This window comes from Sciurus carolinensis, chromosome 18 (genome assembly GCF_902686445.1).
Source record: "Sciurus carolinensis chromosome 18, mSciCar1.2, whole genome shotgun sequence".
Lineage (NCBI taxonomy): Eukaryota > Metazoa > Chordata > Mammalia > Rodentia > Sciuridae > Sciurus > Sciurus carolinensis.
The window spans coordinates 23,348,867-23,368,032 of NC_062230.1; the positions used below are offsets into that span (position 1 = coordinate 23,348,867).

Below are 19,166 nucleotides of genomic sequence, written 5' to 3' on the forward strand. Positions count from 1 at the left end.
AACTGGAAGTTTCAATCAATATACCAGACTCACTTGTCTCAAGAGATTTCACTGACAGTGGAGAACATTATGATTTAGAGGGAAGCAGGGGTGAAATATCAAGCTGTCCTGAGAAACTGTCCTTGGTATTGCAAAACTGCTCTATGCTGTGCTGAATGGGGGCCAATTCTTGTTCCAATGTTTGAAGTTTGGTTTCATTTCCTTCATATTTTTGGATCAGGTCAGTACAATTCATCTGTATTTTTGAATTATGATCAATATTAATTAAAATCTGTAAAATCTGAACCTGTTGAAGTTTGTGAATCTGGACTGCCTTATGGTCACTACCTCTTGTTTCTACACTTACATTTTTTTTTAACTTGCTACTTTAATGGATCCCATCTCTCTAAAAGCTCCTCTAACTGATTCCTAGCCATACCACCAATCTCACTACTAGTGTTGGATATTCGTGAAATTTTCAGTACACTCTGACATTTCTGACTCAATGCATTTTTATTCCTATTCATGTCATTCCATTCTTGCAAATGAGACATGATAAATTCTGCACTGTTTTCGACACAGAGCCTGCCACTACTTGCAAGTCTATCAGACAATTGCTTATTTTCATCCTGCAACTTGATGAGGGCTGATTTTCTAGCGAGGACCATGTCTATCACCTGCTGATACTCTCTTTTTAGATACTTATTTTCTCTCCCTTTCTCATTCCAAGCAGCTAACATTTTCTTTCCAGGGCACATACTTGCAGCTGCTGCAGAAGTGAGCAGTGTCCCAGGTGTGAGTAGATGAAGCTAATCTAGTATGAAGACTCCACATCTCTAAATCTTTCCACTGGCAGATGTGAGTTAGTTTACCAAGCTCATCTGTGGACGGCTGATCAGTCTGTTTAGCCAAAGACATTTTTTTTTTTCATTTACATGTTGAATATCCAACTTGAACAATTGAATTCTTGTTCTTTTCTTCCTTTTACTAATCTTTCAGTTTCAGCTTTAGATAAACTATGCTTTTCACTTCCTTTTTCTACAACCAGGTACCAAAACTTTTTTCTACTTGAAAAATACCAGCGTCGGTTTGAATCTCTCTTTTTTTTTTTTTTTTTTTTTTTGCAGCTGGGTTTGATCTGTTCTATTGTGTTTTGCAAATTCTTTGTTTCCTCACCTTTCCCTGAAATGAGCTGGGGATGTGTGATCATTATTTGCTCATGGCTGGTATTTAACATTATTCCTTGTCTATTTCTTCATTTGTAAAGACTGTACTGGATGCATCTTACTCTGCTTTTGATCTTCAGTGATCTTCTGCTGATATTTGATTTCCTTCTACAGATTATTACTTTTCATTACACTCATTTGAAAAACCTCAGCTTCTGGTTCTAGAGTAGTGTGATTTTAGGGTCAGCCACAGCTGCCAACCCCACTCTGTTGTTCCCTGAATCGTTCCAGTTTTTATTTCAGGGATTATTTTTCTTTCATGGATGCAAGACGTGTATCTTTTTCATCAATGTTGAAAAATCTCATTTTTTTCTTATAACTTGAATGTATTTATCAAATTCCTCTGGAACTGCTAAACTTCCTTTGTGTTAGTCAATTCTTTCCTCTTATAGTATCACTTTGCTTCATCACTTAAGGCTATCATTTCAAAAATTCATATTCCATGCTTTATCCATGTTTCACATGGATCGATTCTCATTCCTATGTCAAACCATATCTGTCATTTTCTGCAAGAAGATCATTGTTTATTTTAGCTTCTAGCGCTGGTCTTCAATTTTTTGGTGAACTTTACTTTTTTCAGTTTGGGGGACTTGAGAAGTTTTTACCCCCATCTCTTGAATTTTATTTTATTTTTTGGTACCTGGGATTGAACCCCAGGGGTGTTTAACTACTGAGCCACATCCCCAATCCTTTTTATGTTTTATTTTGAGACAGAGTCTCGCTAAGTTGCTTAGGGTCTTGCTGAGTTGCTGAAGCTGGATGTGAACTTGCAATCCTCTGCCTCAGCCTCCAGAGCCACTGGGATTACAGGCATGTGCCACCATGCTCAGTTCCATCTCTTGAATTTTACAGAGGTCCAATTCTTCAGCCACCTTGCTGGCTAACTAACTTTTTTCTTCATAATTGCTTAGCTAATCTTGAATCCTGCACCTGATTTCTATCCATCTCTGTTTCTGTAATTCTGACATTTCAACTTGATCGTCAGCAATCTCTGGACTTCTGTTCAGATTCCTTAATGGTATTTTGCAGTTGGTAGATTTCATTTATGCCTACTAGTTGTTCCTTCTATATTGGAAGTCTAAGCCATAAGTCTCCAATGCTCAGATTCAGAATCTTTTTCTTTTTGGTACCAGGTATTGAACCCAGGGCTGCTTAAGCACTGAGAAACATCCCTGGCCCTTTTTATGTTTTATTTTGAGAAAGGATCTTGCTAAGTTTAAGACCTTGCTAAGTTGCTGAGGCTGGCTTTGAACTTGTGATCCTCCTGCCTCAGTGTCCCAAGTTCCTGGGATTATGGACATGCGCCACCATGCCCAGCTCAGACTCACCGCCTAAAAATCTTTATCTGACAATCTGTTCATCTCTTATTGTGACTGAATTATGTCACTAAAATCCATGTCATTGACTTGGAAAGCTTGATTGGCACCCACCCATGTGTGATGCAGTAGTGGACGGTACACAGCCAACGTCTGAATGTGGTGACTCAGTGGCTGACTTCAGAAGCCCTATCTGCCTTGCTTTAAGAAGTCTTCTTGCAGGATGTGGTGGTGCACCCTTGTAATCCCTGCAGTCGGGATGCCAAGTCAAGAGGATCGGAAGTTCAAGATCAGCCTCAGAAACTTAGTAAGACTCAGTCTCAAAATAAAAAAGAAAAGAAGCTGGGGTTGTAGCTTAGTGATAATGCACCTCTGGGTTAAATATGCAGTAGAGAAGAAGAAGAAGAGGAGGAGGAGAAGGAGGAGGAGGAGGAGGAAGAAGAACAAGAAGAAGAAGAAGAGGAGGAGGAGGAGGAGGGGGGAAGGTGGAGAAGGAAAGAAGAGGAAGAAGAAGAAGAAGAAGGGGAGGAGGAGGAGGAGGGGGGAAGGTGGAGAAGGAAAGAAGAGGAAGAAGAAGAAGAAGAAGGGGAGGAGGAGGAGGAAGAGGAAGAAGAGGAAGAAGAAGAAGGGGAGGAGGAGGAGGAAGAGGAAGAAGAGGAAGAAGAAGAAGAATGGGAGGAGGAGGAGGAGGAAGAAGGGAAGGAGGAGGAGGAAGAGGAAGAAGAGGAAGAAGAAGAAGAAGAAGAAAGAAGAGGAAGAAGTTTTATTTTTCCTGCTGTCAGAGGATCCCACTAAGTGTCCCTGCCAGGGTATGCGCAGGGGTCTATTTTTCAGGCTATGTTCACACCACTTTTTTTTTTTTTTTTTTTTTTTTCACAGTGCTGGGAATTGAAACCAGTGCCTCATGTATGCTAGGCAAGCACTCTACCACTGAGCCACATCCCCAGCCCTATTTGTATTGTACTTAGAGTCAGGGTCTCACTGAGTTGCTTAGCACCTCGATTTTGCTAAGGTTGGTTTTGAACTCGCGATCCTTTTGCCCCAGCTTCCAAGCCGCTGGGATTACAGGCCTGCGCCACCTCACCTGGTCCAAAATCGTGTTTTTTTTTTTTTTTTTTTTTTTAGTGGCAGTAAAATGTATGCAGTGAAACTCACCTATCTGACAAGTACGATTCAGTGTGTTTTGGCAAATGTGTACACATACACATAAGCACTACTCTAAGGGGGATACTGAACATTTTCATTATCTGGAATGTTTCATTCAACCTTTGCCCTCCTGCCCCACAGGCCGTGTTCTGGTATCGGTGCCCACGGAAGAGTTTTGTCAATTCCCAAACGTCCTACACAGGGTGTTTCACGTTTTATGCTTTGTGTCTGGATTCTTTCCAGATGAGTTAGAGATCTTGTCAGGGTAGTGACTTTAATATATGCAGGTGTAAAAGTGATAGGTGTAAAAGTCCTACTACATTGTGGAGCTGGTGATCAGCACAGGCCAATTCCCACACCCCGCCTCCGCCCCCGTCCTGGGGATTGAATTTAGGGGTGCTCTACCACCAAGATACACCGCCAGCCTTTTCGTTGTATTACTTTTCATTATGAGAAGAGTCTTGCTAAGTCGCGGAGGCTGCCCTCAAACTTGAGATTCTCCTGCCTCAGCCTTCCGAGTAGTTTGTATTACAGGAATGTGCCACAAAGCCAGGTGGAACAGGAGAATACTCCTGGATTGATATCAACCGGAGTATGTTCGTTGGTCGGGGACCCGACTGGGATCTGCTCGGAGGAACGGGGAGAGGGTGGGAGATCTTGTGGCACAGCAGGCTTAGACCTGGAGTTCCTGGCAGAGCTGGGCTTGGACTGCTCGGCTCTATTTGGCTCTGTTGGGCTCGGTCTGCTCGACTGGGCTGAGCTCGGCTGGGCTCGGCCCCGCTCGGCTCGATTGGGCTCGGCTGGGCTCGGCTGGGCTTGGCTGGGCTCGGCCCCGCTCGGCTCGATTGGGCTCGGATGGGTTCGGCTGGGCTCTGCCCCACTCCGCGGGGCTCGGCTCGGCCCCGCTCGGCTCGATTGGGCTCGGATGGGCTCGGCTGGGCTCGGCTGGGTTCGGCCCCACTCGGCAGGGCTCGGGTCGGCCCCGCCTGGCTCGGGCCGGGGGGCGGGCGGCACTGCTGGAAGTGACGCGGCGAGGGCGGGGCCGGGCCGGGGTAGCTTCAGCCGCCGCCGCGAACGCCGCCGCCGCCTGGGCCGGGAAGTCATGTAGGAGCCGCCAGGCCGTCTCCCGCCCTGCCCGGCCCGAGCCCCGCGGGCCGCCGCCGCCGCCGCCGCCATGAAGAAGCAGTTCAACCGCATGAAGCAGCTGGCCAACCAGACCGTGGGCAGGCGAGTGCGCTGGCGGGCGGGCGGGCCTGCAGGGGTCGCGCCGGGCGGGGGGCGGGACGCCTCCGCCGAGGGCCGGGCGGCAGGCGACCCGGCCGCCGCCCCGCCCCGGGCCAGCGCGGCCGGGGGCCCGGGGCTGCGCCGCGGCCTGGGCGCCGCCCGCCTGCAGCCCCGCGGGCTCCTCGGCAGCCTGCCCGGGGTCCCGCGGCCCACTGCCCGGGAGCATCGCCCCCGGGACTGCGCCCGAGCTTGTCCCCCTCCCGGGCTGGCGAGGACGCGGTGCCCGGCGCTGCGCCCCGCGCGGGTCCTCGGGGCGGCGTTCCCGGCCTCTCCGGGCGAGCGGCTGGGGCGAGCCCTTCTCCCCGGTGGCAGAAGCCCGCGTTCCTCCCGCCGCTGGGACTCGCTTAGCCAAGTTGGGGACGCGCTTGGAGGGAGCCGAGAAGCGGGCCGCCAACCCCAGGGTTAATAGCAACTCGACTGCAAGTTCTTGACATTTGGAAACTTGGGATTGGAAGAAAAGGATGTGGAGACGCCTTGCGTTTGCTGAAAAGAAGCCTTTCTCACCTTGGGTGTAGAGACAGACGTCTCCCTGTTCCCTTGGTACTGCTTTAATGCTTGACAAGAGGCATTGATTTGTAAATGAAAGAACAGAGGGTTGGAGATGATCGGGCTGCTGAACAGGAACGATTTGTGGTTTTGAGAGCTTCTGTAGGTGATTGTCAGGTGCCATGTTATCTGGAGCAAATATTTCAAGGGCTTGCAAGGCAGCGAGCTGTACGGGACCAACTTACTGTTTATTCTGGGAAGAGCTGTGAATGTTTCGCAGTTCTTGCTTTTTTCCCCTCCTCCTCCTCCTCCTTCTTTTTTTTTAATTTAACAGTTAAGGGGAGTTTGGTTTGGTTGGAGCACGTGAGACACTTCTTTTTCAGTGTGTATGAAAATACTTTTACTTCCTCTTGAGTTTTCTAAATTTGCTTTTCACAGTGTTTCGTTTCCCTCAACTTTCTGCTTAGTTTTGTTGTTTGATTTTTACAATACCCTACCTTGTTTTCTTTTTTAAAAAGTTTTAATTTTATTTGTTCTAATTCGTTGTACATGACAGTAGAATGCATTTGTTCGTTTTGCTAGATCATACATAGATGGAAGGTAATCTCTCATTTTTCCGATTATACATATTGCAGGATCACATTGCCTACCATGTTTTCTTGGTGCGTTTATTCTATTTCCAGAGTTAGTCCCTGCCTCTAAAGCCCAGACATACCTACTTTTCTGTTATTTGTAGGACAATTGAAGAAGTGAAGCTTAGAAGAGAGATGTGAGTAGGAATGGAAGGGGGCTAATGTCTCAAGCAAAAAGCATTATAAACAAATTATCATTTCTTGGGAGTTTTTATCCTTAGAGTTCTCAGCAAAGTGCATCCTGGAATTAGTGAGTGCCAGGATACATTTGCTAGATTGTTATTTTGGTCTGTTTTTGCATTGTGTCAGGCAAGGGGCACTTGCTCTTTTGATACAAAGTTCTGAGTACTTTCCATCTGGAAAGCCTTGAGGGTCTCCCTGGCTCCTGCTTCCTGGTAGTCTCCCTTCCCACTTCTAGACTGTAGCCATACTTGGCTACTTTCAGTTTCTAGAGGAGGCCCTGTGAAACCCATTAGCCTCTCCCTGGAACTCCTGGAAGCCTCTTTCACCACACTTTCTTATGGCTGCCTCCTACTCATCTTTCAGATCTCCTGTGAATGTCTCCTCGACTCTGGAAGGTCCCTAATATTCCAGCATACAGTGGGTGTCCCTCCTAGGTCTTGTCATAATCCCATAGACCACCTGCTTTTTGTCATGGAATTGCCTCTTTACTTTCCTGTGTCCCCATCAGCCTGAACACCTCCAGGGTCCTGGCTGTGTCTCCTTTAACTGCCAGGGTCTGCTGTGGCAGATGTTCAATCAGCATGGTTAATTCCAGGATTCTAGTTCTTACTAGGTTGCCTGGTGGTGTGGGCCCAAGTATGGGAAAATGTGAACTGGATAGAGTAGATGGTGATTCATAACTAGGACTGTAATTCTCAGCCTGACCTTTGACTGTTTGAAAATCTTTATTGCTGGATGCCAGTGGAAGCTGCAGCTATTACAGAGCTATTAAGGGTGTGGTGGTTTTGCCTCCAAAGTCAGAACATCTGTTTTCGCTGGGGAACCTATCGCCTTCTTGCTGTTGATTTCCTAGATGTTTCTGTTTTTGTTTTGTTTTTTAAGTAATCATAAAGGACCAGAGGGAAAATTGGAGGCAGGAGAGAACATAGAATTGTTATTGCTAGGAAGCAGATGGTTGGTGGGCACCAGAAGAAAGAATCCTGGGTGTATTTGAGTCAAGAGGAAGGTGAGACAGTTCAGAGGGTTTTTCTCCCACTATGATTTGGATGGAGAAGGAAGTTGTATATGTGCTGCTGTGTCAGTTCACAGGGTTGCGTCTTGCAGTGAGGTATTCCTGCAGGATGGAGACCTTGTGAGTAACTCCGTGGTGGGGTTCCATGGACCAGCATGTGGAGAATTAGTAATGCCTGGAAGGAATGAGTTCTCATGATGCAACTTGTTTATAGTGGTGGGATGAGTCTATTAGAGAAAAATGGGTAAGGCTCATGAGGTGGTCTCATGATGTGGGTGTCTCACAGAAGTAGGGTGATTCGTTTTATCCACCTGCTTTTTGTTGAGTCATACATTCAGTAGACACTTGTTGGGACCAAGCCAGGCGCACTGTGCGAGGTATCAGAGAATGAAAGGTGAATATGACATGCTTTCTGCCCTGAAGGTGCTCAGTAGATAGGTGGAGGAGATAGGAAACCAAAAATAATTATATACGTGAGATAAGTGCTTACAGAGGGACAGCTTGTGCATAGAGGAAAACGCAGCTGTAATTGGTTGGAAGAAAGAAGCCAAAGCTTCTCAGAGGGGAAGGTGTGAGCAGAGCCTTTTTCTTTTCTTCCATCTTCAGGCACTTTTGTGAAATTTTTCTAGTAATGATTAGGTCTGTTTTGGTTGGAAGCAAACCCAATTCAAGGTGCCTGAGCAAAGAGGAATTCATATTGACTTGTATGTGAGCGGAAGAGTCCAAGAGCAATTTGGTTATATATTTGGCTGGACCTAAGGGTTCCCCTCTAGATAGGCGGTGTTTGTGGGGACGCCCTTCCCCACCCCCAGGTCTTCCATTATCCTCGGTGTGAGTCTCAGAGGGAAAGAATACTTTGTGACTGTGGCCAAAGTCCCAGAATTGGCTCTGAATGTTTCTGGGTCACATGCCTTTCCCCAGAAATGGAATGGAGTCTGCTCCACCCAAGCCATGTGGACTGAGAGTGGAGGATCACTGGTTCCCCAGGGTGAACTGGGGTGCTGTCACCAGCAGAAGGGAGAACGGTGCTGTTTAGGCAAGCAAGGAATGTCCCCTCATGCTTTATGCACTGGTGCTTCAGAGACATGTTGATTCTTGAGACTCCTTAGTGCAGATCGTCCAGGGGATGAGGTGTGGAGATGTACTGAGTAGAGACAGGGGCACGCAGAATGAGGAGCCTGAAGTGACAGAGACCAGTGTCAAGGAGAAGGGTCTGAGGGATGGAGCTATGGGTGCGGTCCTGGGGCTCTGGGAGGGAGCGTCTTTCTGGCTGTTGATTCTGCAGCGATCAAAGCTTCCCCTGGAGGTCCCAGTGCTTTCCCAGATAGTTGTCTGTAGGTAAGCCAAGGCTTCAAACCCAAATGCCCATAGGGCCAGGCTAGTAAAATAAATGAGTGACTTGGTCCAGGTGGGCGCCGCAGGGGATTTGGAGGGCCATGACCCACAAAGTGGCTCTCTGTGAATGTGGGCCCAGCTGGAGTTTTCGAGAATAGCTCGAAGTATGGTCTTCAGTGAACAGTAGATGGCATTTAATTTAAATTAAGCAACATGACACCTTATGGGACTCCACAAAATACTTTGGGGCCATATATGACCTGTGTGTGGGTCACCAGTTGCAACCACGCGTACAGAGGACCTGGAAGTTAACAGGCCCTGTTTTTTATTTTCCCTCTTCCCTCCTCTGATGTCACTGTTCTCGGTTCTCTAGATTTGTTGACGAGCTCATCCTTCCTTTACTGAAACCGTCCAGAGTTCTGGTAGTAATTGTCAACATTTCTCTGGTGGTTTGGTTTACGAAGTTCTGTGCTGGACCACCTGGCCTGGTTCTCACTACAGGAGATCTCTGCTTCATAAAGAAGGAAAAATGACTTGCCAAGTTGGTCCAGCTACTCAGTGGGCCAAACAGGACCTGGGTGCAGGCCTTCTGCCTCTGGACTCCAGATGCTTCTGACTGCAGAGGCTGAGCCGCCCTTTCATCAGGAAAGGCTTAACAATGATGGATTTTTATTAATCAGCTTCTGTGCTTAGTAGTTGCTGGGCTAGGTGCTGTGCATAAAGTATCGCACTAACTCTCAGGGCAGCGTGCAGAGGTGCTGTTACTTCTTCCTGATTTAATGATGAGGAAGCCAGAGATCAAAGAAGTCATGGAGCTAGTAAGTGACAGAGCCGTGGATCCAAGCCCACTGTTCTTTACCAGCAGCATGACTTTACGCTGAATCCAAATGCATGTGTACCTGCTGATCTCAGAGCCACCTTGGGTGCCGTGGCATGTTAGTATGCTCTCTTCTGTGAGACAGCCCTTCCTGTATTTGACCATCACACACCGAATCCTTACTTTGCCCCCAGTGGCCCTTTGCCCCCCTCACCTACTGCACTGTTTCTTTTTCTCATACTGATTTTCATTCTTATTTTTTCTAAGTAAGCTCAGTGTTTCTGAGCTGTACTTTGCTCCAAGCTAAGTAGATTCTGTCCAGCTTTTGCATGGGGCAAGGAGAAGTCCCTTGTCTCATAACTTCTCAATCTGATCTTCTGTGCCCTTGTTATATGGTTTATACGCTGTGAAACCTTAAAATAACAAACAGGTTATTTATAGGTGAAAGTCCATTCTTCACTGGGGGGAAAAATAAACCATAAAAGTTCATGGTCATATCTTCATTTGTAAAGGCAGCATACCTTTCTGTTACAGACTTATCCTCCTGGCTGAGGTTCTCAGTGTGTACCACTGGGGTCTGCCATTATCTTAGACCGTTCTAGAATCAGTATGTGCACCATGCATTTCTGTGAGACCACAGAACGTTTTGCATTTATCCTTCTATTTCTGTTTCTCAAATGTAGGTAGATGCCACAGTAATTAATCAAGGACAAATATATTTAAACATATTATCACACTGTCATCTGCTTTGGGCGATTATTATTATTATTATTATTTTTTTTTATACTGAGGATTGAACCCAGGGGTGCTTTACCACTGAGCTACATCCCCAGTCCTTTTTTATTTTGAGACAGGGTCTCCCTAAGTGCTTAGGACCTTGCTAAGTTGCTGAGACTGGCTTTGAACTTGTGATCCTCCTGCCTCAGCCTCCTGAGCTGCTGGGATGATGGGCACGTGCCACCATGCCTGGCTGGGTGTATTTTTTTGAAGTAGATACCAGAAGTATGATAGACCCACAGTCCCAAAGCCCTTGGCACTTTTCAGTATTCAGAATTTTCCAGGTTTACAAGCAGTAACATGGACTTAGGCTGGTGTGATATGATACCTCCAGCAGAGTCTGGGCTGGTGCCCCATAACCCAGCATGATATTTCTGAGGCAAAATGTGTGAATATACATCAAATGGATATGTAATGGTTATAAATAGTTTCTTACCAGTTCAGGTGAAGTTCTGTTGCCAAATGAGTTAAAAAATACTTGTGTTCTTTGAGAGTGTTTTGGATTTCAAAATGATGGTTAGGGATTGTAGGTATGTCTTTTAGTAATGTACCTTTTGAGAACATCTGTGTAAATTTTGTACTTTAATGTTTCCAGTACTCCAAAGGGTTGAGAGCCATGTTAATATCGTATAAGCAGGAATCACAAACTCAAGTGTCAGGGCCTTTAAAGAAGTGCAAGGTGGGTGTGAGACAAAAGAGAATGGTGGGGACTGGGGTGAATTCTCGAATACGTATTTACTTGCGGGGGGGTGGGCGGCGTTGTTCTTCCCCTGTGGTCACTTGCTGCTTTGGTGAATGTGGGTAATCATTAGCCACATCTTTTTATCGATGGTCCATAATGCTGATATCCATGTGAAGTTTCTTGTTATTTAAATGTTGGTAACTAGAAGAAAGAAGAAATTACACTCTGTTGGCCAAAGAAAGCATATCTGCGAGCTCTATCTGGCTTTGGGCTGCCTGCCGTGACCTCTAGCTTGGAGACTGATGCCGCGATATGAAAAGGTGTCAGTGGTGTTGGTGACGGACCTGCCTGCGATGGGGTGACTGATTTGTTGTACCATTCTTTATTACTCTGTACAGACCTGCTGTCTCTTTTGTGTATAAAATATTTTGTAGTAAAGTCTAATAAAGTTGGGAGGCACTTTATTTTAAAAGTGCCTTCCTAGCCTTTAGAAAAATTTCCTTTCCATCTACAAATTTGAAGTTATTTACCTTAGAAAAGGAAATAGAAGCCCATTTTGAAAACAGGGGTCCCCTTTTTACAAAGGATGAGTTCCAGGGGATTCAATAATAGTATTCTTACCTTTCCAGGGCCATGGTCGCCCTATCCGCCCTTGTGCATTTATCCCTGGGCAGCCTGGGGAGACTGGTCCAGACCCCCATGGATCATAAAGTGGCCAGATGTGCAGGTCCCTACAGTATGTGCATGTAACCTGTGGACACAGCCCCTGCGTGCTCTGTCCTCTCAAGATTGCTGATGGTAACCGATACAATGCAAATGCTGTGTAAATAATCGTAATACTGTGTTTTAGGGGATAATGACAAGAAACAAGTCTGTATATGTTCAGATGCAACCTTTTTCCCCTAATATTTAAAATTCTTGGTTAGTTGTATCCGCAGATACAGATACGGGGAGGGCCATTTTGTGTGGAAAGAGTCCTTGGTCTCCTTTCCTCTCAGAGTGTTCCCTGATGTGCACAGCCCCTTGGTCTCACCTCTTGGTGGAGGACTCTGGTGCTTTGCCTCTAGCCCTGGCATCTCACCATCCCCACGTTGATGTGACCACCTGTCTTGAAGCCTCTGCCAAGCAGCCAGCTGAAAGGTACACTTTTCACCCTCTAATGTGCCACGTTTCCCTGTTTTCCACAGCCTGCGGGACACTACACCTAGCCTGCAGGCTCATCCCAGCCCACCCTGCGTTTTGTAAAACAAGTATTTATTGGGATACAGCCACACACGGTAGGGGAAGAGGTATGTGTTTGCCACAGTGACATGGTGACCCTCCTGCCCTTTGTAAAAAGTTCACTGACCCCTGCTTGAGGGCGTTGAATACCACCTCCCCCACCTGCCAGCCTTGTTTCTCCCCATGTCCTTTGTGTCTAGGGTCTGCCAAGCCTGCCCCCGGCTTACCCTCTGCCTGGGCCTCTGCTTCTCCTGGCCATCCTTTGTGCTGCCTTGGTCAGTCTCCCCTTGTTTCTCCTCTGCACTCAAGTTGTCTTCTAGCTGGCTTTGCTGGCTTGAGCTGGATTTCATCCCCCTGTTGAACCTCTAGCCCCACCTCCCTTTTTACTGAAAGGGTCAGTCACCCTTTTATTGATTATAGCTGTTCCCCTCTACATTATTTTTTTCTGATGAATTCCTAGAATTCACAGTCATTAACATCTAAAGCAAATTAGTATTTGTATGACCAGAGAACTTCCAAATTGCCTTCGAAGATGATCATGCTATCATTTAGTTCATAGTGTGGAAAGTGATAGTGCACCTGTTGTGCACAATACCTTGTCACCCTGGATATTACTGTCTTTTAAAAAATTTGCTACTTATTTACCTCCTAGCCACCAAGATCAAAGTGAATGTGTCTGTGTATTTGTGGTTCCTTATCTGAGTTTTCTGTATGTGTCATTTGTTTATTTAGTTGCTGTTGCATTGATGTTTAGTTACCAATTTCATTGTTCAGTTACCAGTTCGTTTCAACAAGTGTCTGTTGAAAACCTGTCAAATGCAATTAATGACTATTAATAAATGACTATTTAAACTATGCTCCCTCGGAACATGAGTAGGAGAGACAGACATACAAAGAGATAATGTAAATTTAATTAGTTATACCTAGTCTAGCAGGTCTTTGGTGTTGTTAGTGATATCATGCCATTCCTTGATTAATTAATTAATTTTAATATAAACAAGTTGACATTCTTAAAAACATCACTTAAAGAATGCGGTGATGGAATCTTAAATGAACTTATTCTTGACTAGGTGCAAATTTAATACAAGTTTCAGAATATGAAGCAGATTCTATCAAACATCTTTGACATTTATTAGAAACTGTCTTTTGACTAGATCACTCGTACTGTAGAAAATGAAATGAGAGGCATGTCCGACCTGAAAATAGTATTCAGTTTGCCTCAACCCTCGAGGCTGTGAGGCCTGGCACCCTGTGCTATGATAGTTTACGTTGACTGCAGCGTGTTGATTATTTGTAACAGCTGCTTCCTTTTGATCATCCTAAGATGTTTCTCTGTTCTCTCCTTTCCCAGTTTTTATTACTAGGTGTCTTCCTTGTCAGAGATGCCTTTTGGTCTCATCTCTTTGATCTCTCTTTTAATATTTCATTAGCATTTCTTCTGCAGTTTCTCAGCATTCTCCTGCATGGTTCAAATTCATGCTTCTTAAGGAGTTGAAATTATAAGTTGTAGGACAAATAAAGTTTCTCAGATGAATACAAATATTTATATAAATGAATGTTCAGGAATGCATGTCACCTGTCAGAGCAAACATTTACAAATCAACCATCTTGGATTTCACTTGGTCATTGGATGCTTGCAGATGCACTGCCTGATTGGCCACTCGAAACCAAGCCCAGCTGTACCTTGGGGAGATACACCAGAGTATTTCTGCATCACTTGATGTGGTGAGTGCTAGGGTCCAGGGAGCCCAGCATGGGTCGGGGCGGCCTCATGTGCCTGGGGGTTCAGCCTGGGCTTCTCTGGACATGTAACACCTAAGGGATCCAGGTAACAGGCCCGCAGAGAGAGTAGGTAATAGAGAATTTTAACAGGGTGGAAATACCCTTTGGGGAAACTTAACACTCTGGATGTTTAATCTATAAATGTGAGAAAGACAACCATCTTCTGATTTCTTAGGGGAACAATCCTCTCCAGCTCTTCTGTTTTCATAGCATTTGGGTAGAGAATCGCTATCGTAGATCCATTTGTTCCTGAGTCCAGAGTGGTTGTGGTGTTTAAATGCACTTCCATCCCATAGAAAGTGTAAGTTGGTTCTTAAGCTTCAGAATCACCACATACTTACTTTCCATGCCCATAGTTAACTAATGATCATCTTTCCCCATAATGGGCAACTTTGTTGTACATTGAAAATTTATTGTGTTATTCTCACTATGTAACTTTTTACTTTCATCATGTCTTTTCATCTGATCTTAATATCATTGTAATACTGTTGCTGCTTTTGCAGTCTTGGATGTGCCAGGGTTAATAATATTTCCCAAACAACCCCAAGATGGCAGGACCAAGAGAGATATATGACCTCCCTTGATGAATATACCAAGTGGTTTTTGTTTGTTTGGTGGTACTAGGGATTGAAACCGGGGTGCTCTACCATTGCAATACATTCCCAGCCTTTTTTATTTTTTGTTTTGAGACACGGTCTCACTAAGTTGCCCAGGCGATCCTGGAACTTTCAGCCTCCCTGGTAGCTGAAATTACAGCTGTGTGCCACCACACTTGGCATGACAGGCAGTGTTGAGTGACTTTTGTCCCTGTTGTTAGTTCTTCTGTTCCAGTTCTGGGAGGATCATGGTTTGCAGAATACTCGGGTGGACTTTGGGGAAGGATGAGAAGGTGAAGGGGGTGCTTTAGGAACAGAAGTCTGGCAGCAGATGGAGTTAAGATGGGGAGGAGGGGGTAGTTAGGAAGCTGTTAAAATAGCCTTAAGAGAGGGTGACAGCCAGAGGCATTGGGGATTGATTTGAAAGAATGCTTAACCTCGTAATGTTTGGGCTGAAGAAAAGAGAAGAGGAACAGTTGAGGTTTAAGTTATGGTTGGATGTTGTTTACTGAAGTAGGGAGAGGATAATTCTTCACTATCTGTTTTGATGTGTTTTTCCCCCGGTGCTGGGGATTGAACCAGGGCCTCATGCATGCCAGGCAAACACTACCATGAGCCACATCTCCAGCCCCACTTTCTATGTTTTGTAGTGCTTCTCTTATTTAAAAAAATAGGATTCTTACATCTGTTTTCGGCCCTTCGTTGGGCTGTGTTCCATCTCCTTTGTGGCTTGGGGGGAGGGTATATGGGACACCACTGCTACCCTGCTTTCATCAGCTGTTGGTTTGTTTAAACAGGTCTCCTTCAAATGATCTTTTCAAGCCCCCTCCCATTTTTGTCTAAAAATGATAATCAGTATCTCTTCTATTTTCTAGAAAGACTCATTTAACAATTTTGATTGTTTTGGGGGTTTATTTATTAAAATAATATTTGCTGGATGCCTCCTCTGAGCTGGCCCTGGGATACAAAAATCAATCAGACTCAGGCCTTTATGGCCTAGTAAATCTGTGACCTCAGCCTGGGGGAGAACTGATGGAGGTCGCGCGATGTCCTGGGGGAGATCGGAAGGTGATCGTGCTTACGGCAGGAGCGTGGTGCTTCCCTCCGTGCACACGCACTTACGTGCACTTCCCAGGGACTTTCTTCTGGTTGAGGATAGGACCTTACTACTTCAGTTGGTAAATCTGGGCAATTAATGTTCTGTGTATACTTAACCACTTAACTAGTCACAGCTACCAGCTTTGTTGCGTCTTTGGCTTGTCTGTGCACCTGATATCATCTGTGTAATGTTTCTGTTCTTTTCCTTTTTTTTTTTTTTGCGAGGCAGGTTCTCACTCTGTGGCCCTTGTAGGCCTTGAGTCCCGGGCCTGAGTGATGCCGTGGCCACGGCTTTCTGAGTAGCTGGGCCTACAGCGGTGCAGGACTGTGACCGGCTTTCCTCTCATTTCTTCAGGGATTTTTTTTTTTTTTTTTAATTCCTTATTTAATTGCTAGATCCCCAAGTAATTGTAGTTGTATGACTGTTTCTTTATTGGGCATTCCAGAAACATGATAAGGAATTCAGATCCTGCTAAAATGCGAGTGTTGTAGTCTGGACAGTGTTTAGTGCAAGCCTGTGGGCAGCTTCCCCTCTTTGAGCCGCATCTTTGAGTGCATCTGACGTGCGAGCCTTTATTCTGCGTCTTCAGCATAAGATTAACGGTGATTTTAAATGCAGGATGCAGAATCTGCATGGTCTAACGACATGGCAAAAACAGTCGCAGTACACTTGGAGGAACTGAATGCAAACGTTGAGAAAGAAGGAGGAGATGTACATGGAGCACATGCGGCAACACATTAATGTCACCTTTGAGGAAGTGGTTAGCAGATCACAAGGCAGTGGACTTAATTGTGGCCTCTGAATCTTTGGGCAGCCTTTAGGAAGAGAAACTCTGTTGCCTGCAGATTTAGATGAAGGTCTAACAGTGCTCTGGCCAGAAAAATTCATCTGTATCCACACACTTGCACGTAATTCCATGGGCCTCAGCGACATCCTCAAGCCTCTGGACAAGAACCCCAGGAGGAACAAAACCTCACCGCCTGGCTGGCAGCTCCCATGCTGGGACGCGCTCTCTGGAGAAGTACCAGTACAGGTGTGCATCTTGCACACTTCTGCATGTGTTGGGGGGGCTGTTCTGCTAGTCTCCAAAACACACACTTGAATTCTGAATGAGAACCTTCCCCCCAAAAGCAGAAGTGTGGTTCTCTCTGTGAGGAGATTTCATGATCAATTTACTTTCTCCTCAGGGTGGCCTTTCTTGGCAGTCAGCTAATTATGTCTTTTAAACTTTAGATGAGGACTCAAAAAAATGACAACTGCCTCAGGGCAGTGGGCGCAGCGATGTGTGAACTAGGAGCTGAGACCCTCCCTGCTGACCACTGCCCTCCGACCTTGGCCCAGCCAGCCTCCTGCTGTGTTCCCATGCTATAAGCTGGGCTCCTGGCACCGCAGGGGGCAAGCCGGGGAATGTCTGTGGAGCTGGCCTGTGATGAGGAGGCATCATGGGACAGTGAGGAAGTAGTACGGATGACAGGTTGGTTCCAGGAAAAAGAGCCAGGTTAGATTTCACCTCACCACCTCAGGCCAAAGTGAATTCCACGCGGATCAAGGGTTTCATGTAGGGGCTGGGAGAGTAGCTCAGGGGTACAGTGGGTACCTAGCCCATGTGAGGCCTGGGTTCCATTCCCAGAAATGCCCCACCCCCAAACAAATCCTGTAGAAGAAATAAAAGAAAATCGGGCTTATGAAAAGTACTTCACGGTTTGGCAGAAAAGTACAGAGAAAGAACAATATAAGATAACCTGTAGGTTTATCCACATGATGACTAAACTCTGGGCTGGGCTGTAGCTCAGTACTAGAGTACTCGCCCAGCAGGCGTGAGGCCCTAGGTTCAGTCCCCAGTCCTGCAAAAAAAAAAAGTCTTACATATGTTATAATATCACAATTAAAATTATGTTGAGTGACCAATTGGAAAAACTGACAGCCTCTGTGACAGGGGATTAATGAGTCTAGCTGTTTGAAAAGACCGACCAGGAAACATGACACTCTTTCCAAAATTACAAGTCATTTAAGAAACCCAGTTTCAAGATTCCTTTTTCACCTGTTAAATGATCACAGTTGAAGGTGATGGTGTGCTGCTGTCTTGGGAGCTGAGGGAAACGCGGTGTCACACGCTGCCAGGGACGTGACTGGCATTCTTTTCTGAAAAGAAGGCTGCCCTTGCGTTTTAGGAAGCGCCTCTGAGACCCGCCCTGATCCTTTTCCTGGGGTCTGGCAGCCTCTTCTCCTTGCAGAGTCCTCCTTCCCAGCAGCACTTCTGCAGTCTTGGTCCCCTTCCTTCTCCAGTCGTGCCCGTTCCTCTTGGGCGTCGCTTTTACAGCCCTGTCCGGCTGGCCTTTTTCTTTCACCTGATCTGCAGAATAACAGCCTGGCCTTTTGGCTGCTTCTCTCCTGCACCTGGGATACAGGGCGTGGCTCGGAAAGACCATCCACTTGTGCAGGTCGGGGCCTCCAGATCCCATGGCCTCCGGCTCAGCCGGCTTTCAGCACTGCTCCCACTCCCTGGCTCGGCCCCCTCCCATTTTCCTGCCTGCCTTTGCCAGACTTTCACTTTTCTGAGCTGCTCCACCCTGCCCCAGACTCGCCCACTCTCCTTGGATGACCTGGCTCCTAATTTCCAGAGAAATCTGGAAATGCCACCGTCGTTCCAGTTTACCAGTCCCTGTGCTTGTCCTTGGGCCCGTGTGCCTTGAGCCTGCCCCCTGACTGAGGCCAGCCCTCCAGCCCAGGCACCGTCCAGAGCCCTCCCCACGGGGCTTCCCCTTCCTGCCCTGCCTTCCCAGCCTCCCTCTCTCCCCTGCCTCTGCCTTCTCAGTTGCTACCATGGTCAGGGGTCCTCACTCTCTCATCCCTTCGTGGGGCTTGGCTTCTTCCCGCCAGTGCCCTGCATCTTGGTCTCCAGTGCCCATTTCATTTATTTTTGTATCTGCAGAGCCTCGACCAGAGGAGGCACCCCATCACTAGTGTCTTATGAATCAGTCCCAAACCAATCAAGATCTTAAATTAATCTTTGTGGAAACTAGAAAAGAAGCAATTTTGATATTCATTTTTAGACAAGTAGGACAAAATGCTGGGCACATTGGGCATGCCTGTAATCCTAGTGGCTCGGGAGGCTGAGGGAGGAGGATCACACATTGAAACCTAGCCTCAGCAACTTAGCAAGGCCCTAAGCAACTTAGTGAGACCCTGTCTTAAAATAAAAAATAAAAAGGGCTGGGGATGTAGCTCAGTGGTTAAACACCCCTGGGTTCAATCCCTGGTACAGAGAAAAAAATAAATGAAAATGGTATTGGCAGGTCAAGATGGCTTCTCCCTCCCATGCAGGAGCCTGCATCTTGGCCTCCAGTGCCCACACTCCCTTTCCCCACCATTTCCTACCCTCTCTGCCTCAGCTGCACTTTTCAGCTGCCACTTACCCTGGCTTTGTCCGCACTTCATCCTGGCTTCTTCTCTTACCTCGTTCCCTGCTCTAGCTCTTCTGAGTCCTCTGTCCTTGGCCTCCATCTTCTCTGCTGGAACTGTTCTGCATGCGCTCCCAGAAATCCGCTTTTGCTGATCATTCTTAACGCTAGCAGGGCGTCCCTGTTGAGAGG

General features: G+C 46.4%; 1 protein-coding gene across 1 annotated transcript in view; it reads left to right on the plus strand.

Moving 5' to 3' along the window:
- The first annotated feature begins 4,718 nt into the window (after positions 1-4,718).
- The window catches only part of Arhgap17 (Rho GTPase activating protein 17), an 83,773-nt gene continuing 69,325 nt past the window's right edge, over positions 4,719-19,166 (plus strand). Inside the window, 1 exon segment of the mRNA XM_047533030.1 lies at positions 4,719-4,894. Within this exon segment, the coding sequence (XP_047388986.1) occupies positions 4,842-4,894 (53 nt within the window). The 5' untranslated portion in view covers positions 4,719-4,841.